The sequence below is a fragment of the Gymnoscopelus microlampas genome (assembly GCF_963454915.1).
Source record: "Gymnoscopelus microlampas genome assembly, chromosome: 15".
Lineage (NCBI taxonomy): Eukaryota > Metazoa > Chordata > Actinopteri > Myctophiformes > Myctophidae > Gymnoscopelus > Gymnoscopelus microlampas.
This window is the reverse complement of record NC_139952.1, coordinates 37,012,704-37,031,777: the sequence shown is the minus strand read 5'-3', so window position 1 is coordinate 37,031,777 and position 19,074 is coordinate 37,012,704. Positions and strand designations below refer to the sequence as shown.

General features: G+C 41.1%; 1 protein-coding gene across 4 annotated transcripts in view; it reads right to left on the bottom strand.

Annotated features, from left to right (window-relative positions):
* The window catches only part of col14a1b (collagen, type XIV, alpha 1b), a 163,739-nt gene extending 148,911 nt beyond the window's left edge, over positions 1-14,828 (bottom strand). For 3 of the 4 annotated variants that reach the window (XM_084080851.1, XM_084080852.1, XM_084080853.1), the window contains exons 1-3: positions 14,640-14,828; positions 12,712-12,846; positions 4,693-4,809 (exon numbers count right to left, since the gene is read on the bottom strand). In XM_084080851.1, coding sequence (XP_083936977.1) covers positions 4,693-4,809; positions 12,712-12,805 — 211 coding nt within the window. In that variant the 5' untranslated portion in view covers positions 12,806-12,846; positions 14,640-14,828. The remainder of the gene's footprint in view (positions 1-4,692; positions 4,810-12,711; positions 12,847-14,639) is intronic. The other variant, XM_084080854.1, reaches the window with a different exon arrangement.
* Between the last annotated feature and the right edge of the window lie 4,246 nt (positions 14,829-19,074).

Genomic DNA, 19,074 nt, shown 5'->3' with positions numbered 1-19,074 from the left:
GAGTGGTTTTCGTTTTTTCACGTTTTAGAATAAGCCATTGTTTAGTGGCAAGTGCTGTAGCAATAATTCAAGACCACTTAAGGATGTTGACCGATTTTGCAGCTTATTACAAATTAGCTGTCCCACTTAATGTCCCATACAGTATAACGTGAAATCACCCTACTATGGGGGGGCATAAACTTGGACTTGTTTAGTTTGATAGATTGATTTATTCATTGATTCACTGACTGAATAATGTCTCAATCAATCAAATACTTAATAGCAGTATACCGTCTCTAAAGGTGGTCTTGAGGTTGTATCAGGCTTGTCCATGTATGAAGTGCCGGCATACTTCAATGGAGTGATTGGTTGGTTGGTTGATTGATTGATTAATTGATTGATTGATGTCTATGGGAGGTCTTGATTGTTGCAACAAATTAATTTAGGTAGGTATTTAGCAGAAGCTCTCATCCAGAGCGACTTGCAACAAGCAAAGGTAAATAATCACATACATAGAATGCAGAGAGAACTTGTCCATGCATGATGTGTGTCAGTGTACTGCACAGGGCTGTGCAAGTCACTGAAAAAACTCTGCACTGGTGGTGCCATCAAAGAAAATTACGTTCTGATTTTTTAGCATGTACTAACAATTTCCATAAAATCACAGCAATGTTACAGGTCTCAGGCAGTGTCTCTGACAGTGTTAGGATTAAGCCTGCCACGCCTGGATAGAGTGCATATCGTCTCTGTCGGGTGGAAACCTCATATGTCCAAAACTGTTACTTTTCAGGATTCAAATTCAAAAATAGCAAAAGCAGCAGATCTACAAGCTAGCTTGCGGATCTGCTACTTTTGATGCTTTTGTATGCCGCTGTAGTATGATTAAGTAGGGCATTAATACATTTTAAAAAACACAAAAAGTAAAAAAAAGAATGAGATAGAAGGTTTCTGCCCGACAGCAACGATATGTGTTTAGTGGGTCTGAGCTGACTTTGATTCATTCTGAAGGAGCTCACTGTAGAAGATTGAAAGTGTAATGGAGTCCATCCATCTCCCAAGCGGAAATGCTCATTTATCCCATTATGACCTGAGGCCGTTTCTACAAAATGTCTTCTAAATCCGTTTTCTGAAAAACGTATGTTGCTACATCAGCGGTTCTCAAACGTTTTCATGTCAAGGACCCCCAAGATTATATGTATTTGGCCGATGACCCCCCATCTCAAAATATTTTGTTCCAGAAGCACCCCAGAAGCAAAGACTTCACTTAAAAATGGTTGCTTAAAAGAATGTATACATAGTCAAAGATTTGCACAAATGTTCACAATTTTTCAAAAATAGCAGATCTACAAGGTCATAGCGCGGCACGAAGTGACGCGCTATGAGCTTGTATATCTGCTATTTTTGAATAGCCAACAAATCTGCTATATACATAGCTAAAATCTAAAATGACACAGATGCTTTCCCGGTTTTAATGGGTTATAATATACAGTATAGTAGAGCAGCCCTGGAAGAACTGTGGTGTGCGTGTGCGTGCGTGCCTACACAGTGCATGTGTACTCTGTACACAATGGCGGACAGTAACTCCAGTACATTTACTTGAGTACTGTACTTCAGTAAAAAAAAAATTATCTGTACTTTACTTGAGAATTGGTATTTTGGGATACTTTGATGATGAAAATAGCCGATCTACAAAGCTCACAACTTGTGAGATCTTGTAGATCTGCTATTTCCACTATTATTGATATTTTTGGAAAACTTCTGGAAAATCTTTTAATTTGTTTGAAAAATGTAATTTCTACTTTTAAAAGCAAGTACTCCAAAACTTTAACTCAAGTACAAGTTTGACAGAACAAACTTCACTTGCAGTTGAGTAATAAATATTTGACCAGGAGTATCTATATACTTTGACTCAAGTATTGGAGCTGAGCACTAACTGTACAGTGCATGTATTGTTATGTGCGTATACGTTCATCGAGACAATGAGAATTGCTGATGTGGAAAAGTTTCTTCAAGCCATACACGTATTAAATTGGATTTGTTGGTCTTTCATCACACTGTGTGACAAGAGGGGTCAGCAGTCTAATTGGTTTTATTACTCTGCTTCAATTACAAGCTCCAGGACAAATGAACTGACTGTGCGGGTGTCTGTTTTTAGTCACTTGTCACAAATCTATGTACAGTGTATATTAACTGCAGTCATCTGCATCACAAATATCATGTATATTTGTGATGCGCGCACACACACACACACACACACACACACACACACACACACACACACACACACACACACACACACACACACACACACACACACACACACACACACACACACACACACACACACACACACACACACACACACACACACACACACAACATTTATTCGGCATGGCAACTGCAGTCTGTTCTTTTGTTAAATTAGTTGAATTAGGACTTAATGAGTGGATTTCATATATATAGCCTATATAATTTGAAGCTAGTCAAACGCTACTGGACAATATAGTTGACTGGACAATATAGTTGCTGTCAATGATGTAGTTTATTACTACAGCGGTGGCCACGACACAAGTTATTCTGGATTAGTAGCTAGTATTATGGCCACTGCCTTTGCTCAAGCACAAGTGATGGATGTATTTTAAAATAAAAAACCCTCTGGCCATGAAAAGACAGACTGCCAGACCATTCTTTGAAGCATTTTGGCAGCCGAGAAGAGAACCTAATTTAAGTTTTATGTTCCTCACCCATAAGGAAACGACAGTGGCGTGAGTAGCTTTCTTGCTGTGGTTCAGTTGGCTTGCAGTGGACTTCAATAAGAGCGGTGGCAGCAAACTAACTTACAAAACTTGTGACTGGAAGTTATGGATATCTGGATACACTGACAAATACTAGGATACGTAAGTGATAGTCTCGCTTCACAAATTAACTTCTCTGTGCAAGGCACTTAACCCCAAACTGCTCTAGTGGAACTGCTCAATGACCACCAGTACAGGACAGGACTGGGGTTTTGGACGTCAATGACGTCCACAATCACAACACCAGAGGGAGCGCCACAAATCACGTTCAACCCAGATTTGTCTCCAACAAGGGATTAAATTCGTTCTACTGCTATGCCACAAAAATGTGGTATGCCCTACCAACAGCCATAAAAAAATGTGAATCCTTCAAAACCGCTCCAAAAGAGCACTTATAGGTGGCTGCAATTTGGAACTGGCCCCTGTAAAAAGTCAAAGCCTATAGATGCCAATGCCAAGTGTAAAATATAGATGATATGTATAGAAAGATGTTGTGTAGAAAGAGGAAGCCTTTGGTCTTTATTGTGTATTTGATCCAGAACTGTTTTTAACTTTTCTTTCTTTCTATATGAATGTGAAGCGGTTTGTTGCTGAAAGAGTATAATGTATATGTACTCATCAAAACTGTGGCCTCCATAAATGAAGGCCGTAACAAATAGCACTGTACAATTAACTAACGCAAATGGATTACTGTATTGTAAACGAACTACAAGCAGAAGCTGAACAAGCTGTATTTAAAACTGATGACAAATTGAATGCTAGAAGCTTTTCATCACATCATCATCAACAACAACAACAACAGCAAGGCTCACTCCCTCCCTACCAATCCTGTGCCAGTGGATCCCTCCTTGTTATAGTCAAAACTCTCTCTTTCAGTCTGAGGTCTTCTTCAGAGACAGGAAAAGAAGGAGTGAAAGTGACTTTTTTTCCAGTTGTGGAGAGAGCAAAAAGCCACGTCTATATGCAGTGTATACAATTTGTTTTGATTACTATATACTGAATTAACTACAATGTGAGTCTGTGCGAACGGTATGCTACTACCACGTAAGCACAGATACATCATAGTGTCACGTGTTTAAATCTGGCTTCCAATCGCTTGCCGTTCAACCCCCCAACCCCCTTCCCCCCTCTTTCCTCTCTACTGAACTGTCAAAGTGAAACTGTAATTCCTAATAAAATAATGTTAAACGGATACTTGAAGCCTTTTCTCATAATAGAAACACCGTAAAAGTTCACCTATTATACAATCACTTTTTACGTGACTGCATGCCAGTACTGCTACTGTAAGCACTAATAAAAACCTGGGCGTAGTTGGACTAGTTTGCAACAAGCTCTTATAATTATAGACGCTTGTCAGTCATCACCTACAGACCCCATCCTTGCCATTATGTTTATAGTGTAATCAAAATCAAACGCCATAGAAGTGATTTCATATCAGTAAAGGTATAATAAAGTTGTGTGCGGCAGTGCCTCACAAACAAGAATCCGTTCTCGATGTGGTGAGGTATGCAACAGGACGCAGGTGAACAGCACTTAAGAAATGGCTGATTCGTTCCCCCTCGGGGTGAGGGAGATGAGGTTTAACAACCAAGAGGGCCCTAGTGCATAACTGGGATTTTTTGACCCACCGGCACAATGACATAAATACTTATGCATGATTTGTGAACGGCAAAAGTTACGAAAGCACCCTCCACGGGCGCATCATGGGAAAGGAGCGATTTTACACGCGTTCATAAACACAACGAGCCTAAAGCAAAGATACATGGAAAATTGAAAAAAACATTTACCAAAACACAGGATCTAATGTATTTGGACACACGACACACAGCATACAGTGTGACTGTATCTCCAATGTCCCTCCAGCAAAGCAAGCAACACATTCTATTAATTTCCTTTTCAGAAGAGTGTTGGATCTTACCTGGCTTTGTGGTGTAAATGACTTTGTAGTGTTCAAATACTCCTTTCGGCTCTTTCCATGACACGTGCACCGAGCTGGGGCTCTGGATTTTTACACGAAATCTTCGTGGGGATGAAACTGGGCAGAGAAACAAAACGTTTAAAATGATTAAACAATAACTGACAGAGAATACATTTTCAATTAATGAATGTATGAATCTAATCATAAAATGTGTTTTTGACAATAGGTAGGCTACATAATAATGTCAATTACAACAACAACATATTGTCATTGCTTATATCATTATTAAAGGAGCACGTCACCCATTTTCAACCATATCTTCATATAATGGCACCATTTCTGTCTACTCTCTCTGTGTCTCATCTGTGGGCTAAAAAACTCTTAAGAAACCGGCCTACCAATATCATCACCAACAGGGATTGTACCATTATATAATTAAGATTAGTGAGGACCATTTATATGAAGACAGGTTGAAAATGGGTGAAGTGGTCCTTTAAGGAATATTAGTGAGTAACACCAAAGTGCTGAAGGGAGCTCAGTTTTGTTCATTGCAAGGGCAAGTCAAAGGACATACTGTAGCTTCAGCTTCATACTCATGATTTAAATGTAACTAACTCTGAATAGCACACACTCTTCAACAGGATCCGTCACTTTCATGTTTCATACAACACAATCTTGTATGTGTTGTCACGATTACAAAATTTAGGTTGACGATTAATTGACATACAAATAATTGCGACTAACGATTGAATTGTGTTTTTGGCATTGAACAATGGAACATAATTTTATACTTTCAAAACAATGTAAAGAAATAGCTGAAACAGCTGATCTACAAGCTTACAACGTATCATAAAGTGAAGGTGTTTGAAAACGTATGAAATGTATTTTTCCACATGGAAACAATTATGACGATTATGCAAAATAATACTGCGATTACTGTAGATGATTATGTAATAATTGTGACAGGCCTATGTGTCGTTCCAGTTATTGGCACGGCGCATCATCAATTTTGAGAATTGCCACTGCCATTTTGAAAACAAAGCATCCATATAAAAGAGTGATCTCTATTCTCTACCGAGCATCTACATCCATGAATAATCTTTAACAACATCTGGAAGCCTTCATGACAACGCCGCTATTGCCAGCCAGGAAGCTTCCGATACTTCAGTTTGAGAAAGCGCTCTATCCTCCTCTTCCTTATCTCTCTTCAAATCTGTCTGCTTGTCGACTGCTACACTTCAACTGATTGTGAATCAGTTGGAAACCAGGACTGAACTCCCTTCAGAGCTTTGGTGGATGTGGAGGCAGCACTCCATCTGTTCTTTCGCCAGACACGGACGAGAAGGAAAAAAGTCAAGAAAAGAAGGCCTGTATCTCATCCAAGTGGGAGGATACACACAGAGAGACATTAGCGAAACACAGATGTCACATTAAAGAGCACAAGTCACATTCTGCTTCTCCTCATCCTCATCTCTCTCACACACATTTTCTCCCTGTCATTTTCCTCATCTCAGTGAACTCCTCGCTCTTTGCATCTCGCCTCACTCTCCCCATCCATGGATTTAAGCTCTCCCATTTGGCCAATAGCTTTGTATACATTTGTGGAAAAGGCGTTTCTGTATCTGAGCACAATCAATCTTGGCGACAAAACAAGCTGATGTGCCATTTGGTCGTTTGGAGCATATCTTCTCTTTTTTTTAACGGCACTTGAGATGAAGACCACAGAGACTGGTTGTAGTCAGAGACAGTCTATTCCAGTTCTATTCTACTGTACTGTATTCCCTTCTATTCTGTACTGTCTCTATCCTTTCTGCACCATTGATCTGCCCTCATTGTGTTCGTCTCTGTGGGGATATGGGTCCGTCTCATTCTTGTGCCACTATATCATCATGGCATCAAAGCGTCGCCCCCTTTTGTCTCATCTTGATTAGGTGTCGGCGCTGGCGGATGCCTGGAGAGAGCACTACTGAGAGGCTCGCCGTCGCGCGCTCTCTCTCTCTCTTTTCCTTCTGCTCTTTCATCCTCTCTTTGCCACCCTCTGTCGTTCACTGTGTCCTTCCTTTCCTTCCTTATCGGTCACTCTCTGCTCTATCCCTTACCTCCCTTCCTCCATTCCTCTGGTCGCCCCCCCCCCCATCTCTCTCTCTCTCTCTCTCTCTCTGAACCCCCATCTTCAGAGGGATGAAAATGATGAGAAAAGAAGGAGTGAATGTGACATCTTCTTTCTTTCCAACAGTGCAGAAAGAGAGATTAAAGACAAGTAAGTAAGTATGCACCAAAGGGAAAAGCACTGGAATAGCATTGCAGCGCTATTCCTCTCCTCCTGTCACAAGGAGTAAGTCTGTATGTCCACAACAACAGAGAGGGGACCTGGGAACCCCGCCGGAGTACTATATTAAACACCACAACTCCTGGTGTCAGCCACAACACAAACAATATCACATCAGCCTCAAATAGACATATAGCCTATAATCCCAGTGCAAAGAAACACCCCCCTCCCCACATTCCCCCGCAGCTAAAAACAAAGACAAACTAAAACACGCAACATATTCCCCGATCCAATGTGGAAGTCAAATAAAAAGATAAAGATAAAAATAGGGGGGGTTAGGGGGGTTAAAAACAACAGCAACAAATCCCACAAATTGGTTGTTGTGTCTGTGCCTCATTATAAGGTAAGCCATCTGCAGCGGTGGAGTTCTTTAAATACCTACACTTTGATTGGCGTGTGCATGGGAGAGTTTCGCTACAGCTCCAACATGTGAGCACCAAACAATTCACTGAACATCAAGACACTGTATGCACTATGCATATCGACGTTCGATTTACTCAACATAAGGATATCGTTGCTTTCGGGCATAAACCTCTTATCTCCATATTCTAACTTTTTGTGTTTTTTCGTAAATGAATGCCCTACTTGACATACTACAGCGTTACACAAAAGTATCAAAAGTAGCTACTTTTGATACTTTTGAATTCGAATCCTGAAAAGTCCACAGTTTTGGACATATGAGGTTTCCACCCTGGCAGAGACGATATACTGCATGCTGAAGTTTGATTCACTCAACAGATCTTTGAGTGATATTGCTCTTTTATTGAGATATGTCAAACGCAACTGGTTGACAAGTGGTATTTCCTGAAACTCAAAGTGCATGGACAAGCAGGCGTTCCATCTTCTTTTTAGCCCTTGTGCGGGAGACCTTTGTTAGAATCCCAGGTGTGACATAAACATTATGATCTGCAGCTTCAAGGCGTACAGATATAATGCACAGATTACTTATGTAGGCAAACAAAGAAACCACACTTTGCAGCAGGGCGAGGCTTACGCTGATTTAAATGGAGGCAGAATTTCAAAAGGAGATGCATTCAATCACAGGCAAAACCAATAGATTTATATGACAAAATAAAATATTCATATATGTAAAATACTGTACCGATGGAGGCACCAACCTGAGGGAGTGAATGTGGGCTTGGGATTCAGCGGGCCTTTAGTATCTCTGTGTCTCTGAAACAAAGAGACATTCTCCCCTCTGGAGAATGTCACTCGTATCTCACGCTGTACAACAAATGGATTTAGCGTTGTTCTCTTTGGCTTCGGCATGCGCTGTAGGTGAGAGTGTGTGTGTGTGTGTGTGAGAGTGTGCGTGTGCGTGCGCGCGTCCGAGTAAGAAAGTATTTTTGTACACACACACATTGAACAGATATGTGCCTTGGTGTGTGCATGAGATACTGAATGAGTGAATGCACGCTTGTGTGGGCGTGTGAGTGTGTGTGTGTGTGTGTGTGTGTGTGTGTGCGCGTGCGCGCGTGTGACCGAGAAAGAGTTTTTGTGTTTTTGAATACACATAGGCCCATATAAAGAAATATATGCTAGAGAATAAATACTGAATGCATGGTGTTTGTTTGTGTGCGTGCGCCTGTGTGCGTGTTGCATTTATGCACACATATATTTTAACCTATGCATCCCTGCATATGCATGCAAATCACTGTAAGTTATTGCATATGGCTTAGCTGGTGTTTTTTTTGTCATGCCTATCCAGAAAACCACTTCTCCTCCGCAACACACACATACATCTAGTCTAGTACACGCAGGCTTTCTCTCACACACACAGCAAGTCATGGATATTCCACCTATAGTATAAGATTGTATTCACACCCAGAGCCGCTGAGCAAACAGCATCATGAAGATAAAAGCTTTGCCCGTGGAGATGAGACTTAACTCTCAAATATTTTTCAAGGAGAGTCTTGTACAAACAGAGCAGCCAGGCTGCTGCTGAGGCGGGTTTTAAAATGTGCCTGGCTGCCGCACCCACGGGGAGTTTTGGAACAGGAAAGTTGGACTGCATTTTAAATTGGCGGTGAGTGTGTGGGGGAATTGGAGGCTGTATTAGGTGAGAGCTGTGGCACTGAAGTGAGGTACGAACCGAGGGTGGGCATGTAGGGGACCTTTGAAGGGCACTGAGCAAAGGGACATTTTCAAGTAAAACGTAACTTGGCTGAAAGTAACTTAGCAAGATTTTGACCCTGATATTTCTTACAGTCACTGATGTAACTTGCATCATATACTGTACGATTATCACCCAGGTATTCGTCTTAGCCCGAGGTTAATCAACCGAGCTGAAGCGGTTTTATTTAGGCCTTACATTTACCCATCGAAATGGCTGCTGTGAAAAGGGTCCATTATCCCTAGGGAAGATACATATTTAGCTTGTGTTGATTGGTTTTAAATTGCTATTATCATATGAATGGAATGTCAGTGTCTCTCCATCCGAGCAGGAATAACATGACGGGACCCAGCCGAGATGCAACTACTGAGCGACACTGACATTTGCCCGCATTCCTAAATCTATTTCCCCTCCAGGTACGAAGACCTTCACAAAGTTGTGTATTCTTTTCCCTTTTTTTTCCCTCCCTTATTCTCTGCTGAGGAGAAACTACAGAGAAAACTCCAGAAGCAGCTAGAATCTCTCTGTGAACTTTGGCCTTTTAATTACAGCTGACATGCCAGGTGTTAAGTAGAAAGTTAACTGTGATTGGTAAATTTGAACTTCCGGCTTGAGGCAGCATATTTGAAAGGATCGTTTAACCCCCCCCCCCCCCCCCCCTAAATAAATGCTTTGTTTTTGATCTCTGGGGTGTTTACAAGTAATTAACTTCATGGTATAAAAATCATGTTAAGTCTGGAGCCTTTGGAATGCTGCAACCTTTTCACCTCTGTACTGTAGCACTACATGAGTTACCCAAAATATCTATATATAAATATATTTTTGCATTTCTAAAACTATATATCTACCTTCAGTAAAGTATTAAGTATTCATTTAGCTCTGAGTAAAATGAACAATTATATACTGTGTCTGCCTGTTTCTCTACTTCAACTTGTAATATTCCATTGCATGCCGTTTTGTTTTGCTTTGTTTTGTTTTGTTTCTGTGAAATGTCTCTCACCTCATTAGGATCCTTCCCTATGTTCCCTCCCCTGAAAGCTAGCCACATGGCTGACCACTGCCAGAGTCCCCCAGTGGAGGCTGTCCAAGGTATAAGTCTAAATGTCTTCTTGGTTCACCACAGTAGCCTGGGCTAGGTCAATAAGGCCTCCTCGCTGAGGAATGCTGTGGTTCATTTCACTTTGAGGACACTCTGCTCTGGCTTGAGTCGATGTCCTCAATGGAAGGGGACTGGAAAATGACCTCTACGCTCTTTAATGAGAAGACAAAACTGAAAGAAATGTCTTTATTTTATCCATGCTTTTATTATACATTATATTGATTCACTGTATATCTCTGTTCCTTTGTTCGCAGTGTTCAATATTTGAATCTATATTGGGTTTTTTTGTCTGATTTATTTTAAGAGAGTATGGCTGGGAGGCATCAGTCTTAAGAAATATAATATAATGAATTACCATTTCTGATGCCTGCGTGAAGAAAGTGAACCAGCATACAAAGGGAGGAAGTAAGGTTGAGCCTACTTTGAATTAAATGCTGCCGGAATAAAGTCAGCACTGGCAAACATAAACAACATGTCTATTTCCTTCAGTCACTGCATTTAACAATGCCTATATTTATGAATTCACTCTCAAAAGCAAACTGGAAAACTGCAAACTGGGCAGTTCAACATTTTGGATACCCACACACGCCTGCACACATATAGACAGACACACAAAAACCCCAAAATATAATGGGTAGTATAATATAGTGTGAGTGCAAATAACTGTTCTGGTGCAAGCTTTTTTCTTATTTCTTTCCCCATAATTGCATCAGATCTATCTAATTGTGTTTTTGCTGATGGATGCAAAGCTAAAATATCGATTCAAATCAAAATTAAATTGTAAAACACACTTTTGTTCTGCAGAAGATTTTGAAATGAAAATCCCACAGCAGTCGTGGTTTGCTGATGCTGCTGAAACTCCACTTCCGGAAGTGCTCAAGATTTGTTTAGGCAGAAATCATGCAGTTTTCAGGTTAGTAACATGGCTGCTGCCTAAGTTATACACCAGTGTATACCAGTTAGGATATATTTAATACCATTTTTTCTTTTTTTTATATTTTAAAACATTTCCCCACGGACCATCTGTAATTATGCCATGTGACCACTAGTGGTCCATGGACCACTGGTTGAGAAATAGTGGGTTGAATTGATTATACGAGTATGCAGGTTAGATGAGCCACTAGGCAGGCTCATCCTGTTTTTTAATTAATGCTATAACAATGGAAGCTAATTGAGTTCAATGGGGTGATGTGCGTTAAAAAGCCCTCACATGGAGTCTGCACATCAAGACACATTTGCATGTGATTATGAATATAAATGTCTATTAATATGCAGAAAATGATATTTACCGTCTGTTGCAAAGTGTGGATGAAGGGTTTTCATTAGCAAGTTTTAGGCATTACTTATGACAATGTTATGTTAGTTGAGTAAGTTGACAGGTTGCAGTAGGACAACATACGCATCTTAATTTTTAGTAACAATTCATGTATTTTTATATCCAGAAACTTGGTCCCAGGTTCAGTGGCTTCAGTCTCATAAAGGTCTCATGAAATAACCCCCAGCCACCCCCCTTTTCCCCACCATCCATCCACACACAAAAATAAGTCATGTTTTCTTTAAAGGCCTCATGAAATGTAACTCTCAGCCCTGCTCCTCCCCAACCCGCCCCCAAAACACACAGGCATGAATGCAGGCAGGCACACACACACACACACATGCACACACGTCCACACGCAGACACGTGCACAGACACACTTTTAATGTCACAGGCTGCGTACTGTGGCCCAGAATGACAGTCAGACAAGTCATTTAACATTGAGCAACAAAGCACATTTCTTTCTATTATTATTCCCTCAGCCTCTTGGCTTTTCCCTTTGAGACAGTTCATTTTTGGGTAAAAACAAATTTAAGGAAGAAAAGCTTTACACAAAAGCTGCACATCAAAATGGATAATGGACACGCTTCGCAGAATTCAGAGTTTTGCATTGAAAAAGTACAAAGGGCGGCCCAAAGGAGCCACAACATGACCAAACAGGCTTAACACAGCTATGGAGAACTCCCCATGTAGGACTGAAACTATTGTGTTCCTTTGAGACTATAATAACTGTTAGGATAATATTATCAGCCACGGGTCAACCCCTGGCCATATCTGGGGTATTGGCCTTCTTTAACACCATGTACATTGCATTTCTTAAACAGGGAACCTAGGTGCACAGCTGGCTCAGCCCTGTTTGGCCCTGTGTTGGAAAAGAGGCTACACACACACTAGGGCTGGGCAATTAACCGGAAATATATCGAAACCAACCGATATTTATAACCAATAACCAACTTGCTCATGTAGGTTAATTGATTAATCGAGAAGCAGGTGTTTTCATACATACTTTGTATTTCTTATAGATCAACAAGACGACGCAAAACAATTCTAATCATTTGTATAATATTGTTCGTTAATCGTAATCGAGGCGTAGGTTTGAAATAATGGTGATATTGATTTGAAGTCATACCGCCCAGCCCTACTACACACAAACAGGCACCTACCTTGACCCTGGGCTGGCTGGGGGAACACAGAGACCAGAGCCAGACAGAGTAGAGGGCCCCACAGGCTGGCCCTCTGTCCCACACTGAGCTGCATCCTGTTACCACCAGAGGATAGGACCACAAAACAGCACACACCTGTTATGAGGAGAGGAGAGGAGAGGGTGTCAGGGAGCGGGGAGGAAGTCAAAGATTAGAGCAATGAGGAGGGGTGAAGGAGAGGGAAGAAGAAGAAGGAAACGAAGCGAGGAGGGGTGAAGGATTGAAGGAGGGGGAGTGAGAAAAGAAGAGGCAGCAGAGGGAGTTAAGAGGGAGAGAGAGGTGGGCAGAATGAGAGTTGAAAGGCATAATTGAGATTGTAGCATGCACTGAGTGTGCACACACACAAAAACGCTCCCTCTTTCTCGGTCGGTCAGTCACACACACACACACACACACACACACACACACACACACACACACACACACACACACACACACACACACACACACACACACACACACACACACACACACACACACACACACACACATTGGTCACTGGTCAGTGATAAAAAAAATGTCATGATTTAACACCTGATACCTGGAAAGAAGCAAAGTAACAAGAGAGAAATGTTTTATGAATCCAGTGCTCTATGATAATGCTGTCAACACATACAGAGGGACATGCAGATAGGGAGAATGAGATAGATCGAGTAAGAGATATTGGTAGGTGTGTGAGTTCTAGAGTGGAATACATGTTAAAAGTGTTTATATTGTATAGGCGGTGTGTCCATGTGTGCGTGCATGCATGTGTGTGTGTGTGTGTGTGTGTGTGTGTGTGTGTGTGTGTGTGTGTGTGTGTGTGTGTGTGTGTGTGTGTGTGTGTGTGTGTGTGTGTGTGTGTGTGTGTGTGTGTGTGTGTGTGTGCGTGCATGCTTGCATCCTCTAGCATCACAGAGCACAGCTGTTCTGCAAATAGGAGCAAAACAGCTGTATCACCTCTAGTTGCTCTGGTAATTATTGTATCAAATTAAGTCAATGCCTCATTAAGTAGCCAAATAAATAGTCAGTAATTACGTTTGCTCACTTTCCAATTAAAACATTTCACCACAAATTAAACACTGAATTTATGAAAAACATGTTGACAAAAAATATGCATAGCTTAGTCTTGACTAATCTGATTATTAAGGTTCAAAATAAGGAACTAATAATATGTCAACACATTTGGTCATTATTGCTTAATGACCATGTAGGCTAATGTGAATGTTTGCAAGTTATGCCACATGTCATGTGTGATAATGCCAGAGTCATCAATAACGTCAGACATAAGTAAAATTGTTATGTGTGTGCATGTGCACAAGTGCATATTGCGTCTTCTATAGCAAACTCAATGAAAGTTTAGATAAAAGCACAATTATCTCTGAATTCCCACATTCGTTTTACAGAAAGTGGATATACAACAGCTAAAAAGACATATACTGATATTTACATGGGTGTGATCGGCTCCTACTGTACCATTTTCGCACAGTTGCAACTTATGGTAATGAACTGGAAAATATTAAATAAGTCCACGATGATGATGATGGCGATATCTAAAGCAGCAGCACTGCTGCCAGCTGCCAATACATTTTCATTAAAATTAAATAACCAGTTGCATGTTCGCGAAGAGAAAATGCTCTGCCAATATATAGTAGTGGGATAAAATAATGTAACATCACTGAGAAAAACACGATGCAACTGTCAAGCATCCAAACACAACAACACAATCAGCAGCAGAAGTTGATCTCTCACTGGAATCAACACAGGTGTGCAGTGATCAGTGATCCCCACCTCACAGCACAAAGCATGGAACACAGGAGAAGAAAGGTAGAGGAGTAGTAGTAGTAGAGGCTAATAATAAACGCTGAGCACAAAATAGTGTGTTGTGAACAAAGATATAAGTGCAATACCTGCTCAGCAGCGCATATGTTTCCAAGATTATGTTGATATCCTCCTCCTTCCACCAGGTAGGTATTTATAAAACTCTCTGTAGCTCTACAGTCCAAAGTGTCTTTGGTTCGATTGCATTTCAGCGGCGGTACTTGACAAACTCTCTCTCTCTCTCTCTCTCTCCTCCCCTCTACTCAATTGGTCTCTCTCACCCCCTGTCTCAGCCCCCCTCTCTCTTTCTCTCTCTCTCTCTCTCTCTCTCTCTCTCTCTCTCTCTCTCACTCACCCACTCTCTGTCTGTCTCTCTCTCTCTCCCTCTCTCCTCCCCTCCTCTACTCAATAGTCTCTCTCACCCCCCCCCCCCTCTCTCTCCTCCCCTCTCTATCTACTCAATAGTCTCCTACCCCCCCTCTCTCAGTCTCAGTTGAGACTTGCACAGCTCAGTGATGATATGATGGGTGTGTATCCCGTCTCATTCACCCGTCCCTCCAGCTATTCATTCCTTCACCTCGTTTAATCTTAAGTGAGGCGGTACAGTACAGGCAGGGAGAAGGAGAAATATGTGTTTCGCGGGCAGGCGTTGTTCAGTTGCGAGGAGCGTTCCTCCTGGCTGCTGCTGCTGGCTGTCTGTCGAGATAAAATGTGAAATTGTGCGAGCCTAGCCTATATATTGCTCTGCTCCCCCCCTAGGGCACCTGTTCTGTTCTCTCTCCTTCCCTTTGTGTGCAGGTGGGTGATTGTGAAACGCAGTGGTTTTTAACAATGTGAGTGACATTCTCGGTCTGCGTAATATGGGGATAAATCAAGGTCAGCATATCGTGTTTGGTTATTCATTGCCATATTTTTAGTGGTTCAAATATCTCGCTATTTCGGAATAGATTAAAGCGATGTGGGAGGTGCTAGAGGGATATGGGACGATAATAGTTATTATCGTGATAAAAAAAAGAAGCTCACAATAATCATATGGCAGAGATTTTAATTTATCATGAAATTGTCCAATTCAACTAGAATTATCTTTTGTTGAGCTGCAAAATAAATTCAGTAAACCCTCTATAGGCTACTTGATAAAAACTGACCTGTAAGAGCATATTTGGTACACTCTTGTTTCACTCCAAACAAATAGATTTGCCAAAAATAGCAGATCTGCAAGCTCACAACTGTTGCAACACAATTTGTTGTGAGCTTGTAGATCGGCTATTTTTTGGAAAACTTCCCCCCCCAGAATAGGGGTTCAAGTGGTTAACAAAAGTGGCACTTTAAGTTTTAAGCATATTTAGATTATCGTGATAACATCGTTAATCGCAATTATTTTTGCCACAATAATCGTGACATGTAATTTTCTTATCGTCCCACTCTCATCCCTACGTGTAACACTGGAATCGGCCCAGTTACCCGACAACACAGATAACTGCGCAAGCGGCTCTTTTTCGGGCGATAGTTTATGTGATAGGCTTGTGGCAAAGCAGTGCATCGATCTCCTCCACATTGCAATCTCCACAAATGTCCTGCGTCAGTTTACAGCAGTTCCAAGGGAGCATGGTTCTCAATTACTTGTCTTTCCCCCAAAACATGTTCCTTGCTGGGGTGGGTTTGCTCTTGTTGTGTGACCTCAAGTTTTCTTTTTACACGTAATATCTGTCATTGGCCCGCAGCTGTCACGCGCACGCTCTCTCACAAAGACACACTTTCCTTTCCTTTCCTTTCCTTTCCTTTCCTTTCCTTTCCTTTCCTTTCCTTTCCTTTCCTTTCCTTTCCCTTCCCTTCCCTTCCCTTCCCTTCCTTCCATCCTTCCATCCATCGGACACCGGTCGAGTGGGCACCTAAAGATAGTGGGCACCTGCTTTGTAAAATGGCTTGAACATGCACCGTACATCATAAGTAGACCTAAATTGACCATTAAACGTATTGTTTATGGCGACGGACTATCCACGGGCTTTGTAGCCAGCATTGTAGAAATATTAGGCCTTACATGTAATTTAAAATTATATATATTTGGCCCCCATTTCTAAATACAAAAAACATTAAAAACTGGTTCCCAGGGTTCTCAGGTGCCAACTGTTTTGGTTACCCATCCATCCATAACTTATCCTAAACATGAGGTTTATAAATTGTGTTACCAGTTGCTGCCAGGAGAGGGCAGTATATGACAAGTGATCACTGGTTTCTCCATAATCCTCTCCATCTGGCTCATAATGAAACTTATTTTACTAAGCAAGTAGCCAGTATCCCCAGTTTGTATGTTTATTTCATCTTTAGGGCCCCTCTGATACCAAATTATATCGTGCAACCTATACGTCATTAATGTATTAAAGATACAATTAAATGCAAGACAACATTTAATATTATTTTTATTAGCCTATGTAGACATATATACCATGTAACATTTAAAACATTTTAAAATAAGAATGACAACAACGGTCTTTGCTAAAACATTGTAGCAGTTTGAAAGTTTGAAACATAAGATTTTGTGATGGTGGCAGCCCTTATACTACAACTTTTTTTTTTAAATAAAATGAACCTTATTTCAACTAAACCAAATGAGTGTTCATTATTATGGTCACCTGCTGTCTGACTGGTCTCTTGTTTGATACAGTATAGCTAGGGATCCACTTCTTTTGGATGCCTCCAATCTGTTTTCAGTTCCCTCCTCTGCATATTCACGGATTTCACATGCAGGAATTGGAATGTAGGGAAGAAAAGATGCAACAGCTATACTCAGCTCCTGCATCAATTATAAATAATGGGACTTCCACAAGTATTTATGTGTCAAGTTGTTGAGCTTCACCCCTTTAGACTGGGTAGGCCTACAAACTGGTTCTTTTCTTTTATATTGTGTTAATTTGACACACATTGCATAGCCCTGCACCAAAGCACATTTTTGGTAGCTTAGCTGGCCAGTTATGGCTATGAATAGACTATTAGCCTGTTAAAATCCTCTGGCGTCTGGCATTTTGTTTTATGGCGGGAGACCAGCGGACCACTCTGCCCTCCACTCCTCTGGACTCACACAAATCTCCTATATTACGTAAATCCCCTTATTAGGTAATAATGCAATTTTGGGTCATGGGTGGGATGGCCGGCCTGGAAGGAACCGTGGTGTCTCCTAACTGTTGGGTTCACTGTCGAAAGTTCACATACACACACACGCACGCACGCACGCATGCACAGAGGGACACCAAACAGTGTTTTGAGCATTATCGTTATCCTAACTAATTATTGTAATAAAATCCTTTATCAAGACATAAATAGGCTAAACCAATGGCGCTGGCCTAAAACGACTGTTCTGTTCCTATTTTGCTCTAGCAAATAAGCATGACTCGCCTGACCTGTTCAGTGGGGGTGGCTGGCGTCGAGTGAAAAACAATGACGTATCTAATATTACTGATTGTCTACTACATCAAATGTTAGGCTACTTAAGGAAAACTAAAAAATCCATACCCATATGTTGAAAATCACTGGTACCTCCTGTTAATCACTCACTGGTCTCAAGTTGCGTTCACACATGACAGGAGTCAGTCGGAGAAGATATTTTGAAAAGTGGCGCGAATCTGTCAGGGGCAGTGTTGCCAGATTTTGTGAGAGAAATAATCAACCACGTCTAGGAAAACAATCCCAAAAGAAGCGAGTAGGCCACATGAACACTTTAAACCTATATACCTATACCTATATATATATATCGGTTATTTGAAAATAGGCGATATGCAAGCTCACAGCATGTCGCAATGCGACGTGTTGTGAGCTTGTAGATCTGCTATTTTCAACATTCTGCTATTTTCAACATTCTAACAACACAAATCTGGTAGGGGGCTCCCTGGCACAAAACATTTTCAGATGGGGTTAGGGAAAAATTACATGAACATATTTGAGAACCTCTGGTTTAAATAATAATTTAAATTAAAAAAAAGCAAGCCCAAAAAAAGCCCCAAAAAACTAAACCCGCAACTACAGTAGCAATATTTACAAGCGACTTGACAGAAAAAGAAGCCCAAAGTCGCTTATAAGAAGCGGACATGGCAACGCTGGTCAGGGGGGTTCTCTGGCTTAAGACGTGACGTTGCGCCCCGCTAGAATAACTTCCGGGTCCAAGTGTTTTAATGTTAATAATAATAATGTTAAATCATAATAATAAATAAATACTTTGTACTTCTATGATATTAGCATTAAGACCCTTATTAACGCTCAATGGTTCATTTCTGAAAAAGGAGGTTATTGTAAAAAGATTTACGGGTTCCAACATGTTGTTTACAATGAAGAGTGGACGGCGCTGGTGCCTTTTGGACCCGGACGTGACATCGGACTACAAAATTACGTCAGACTTAAGAACCGAATTGTCTCTGTGTGATTCATATTTTAACCATAACTCTATGGTGTGATTACTCCGCCTCGCAATAATTATAGCGTCCAGTTCGAACCTCTAGACTCTCTCGGAGGAAGGAAGGAGGAAGTAGTTATTTT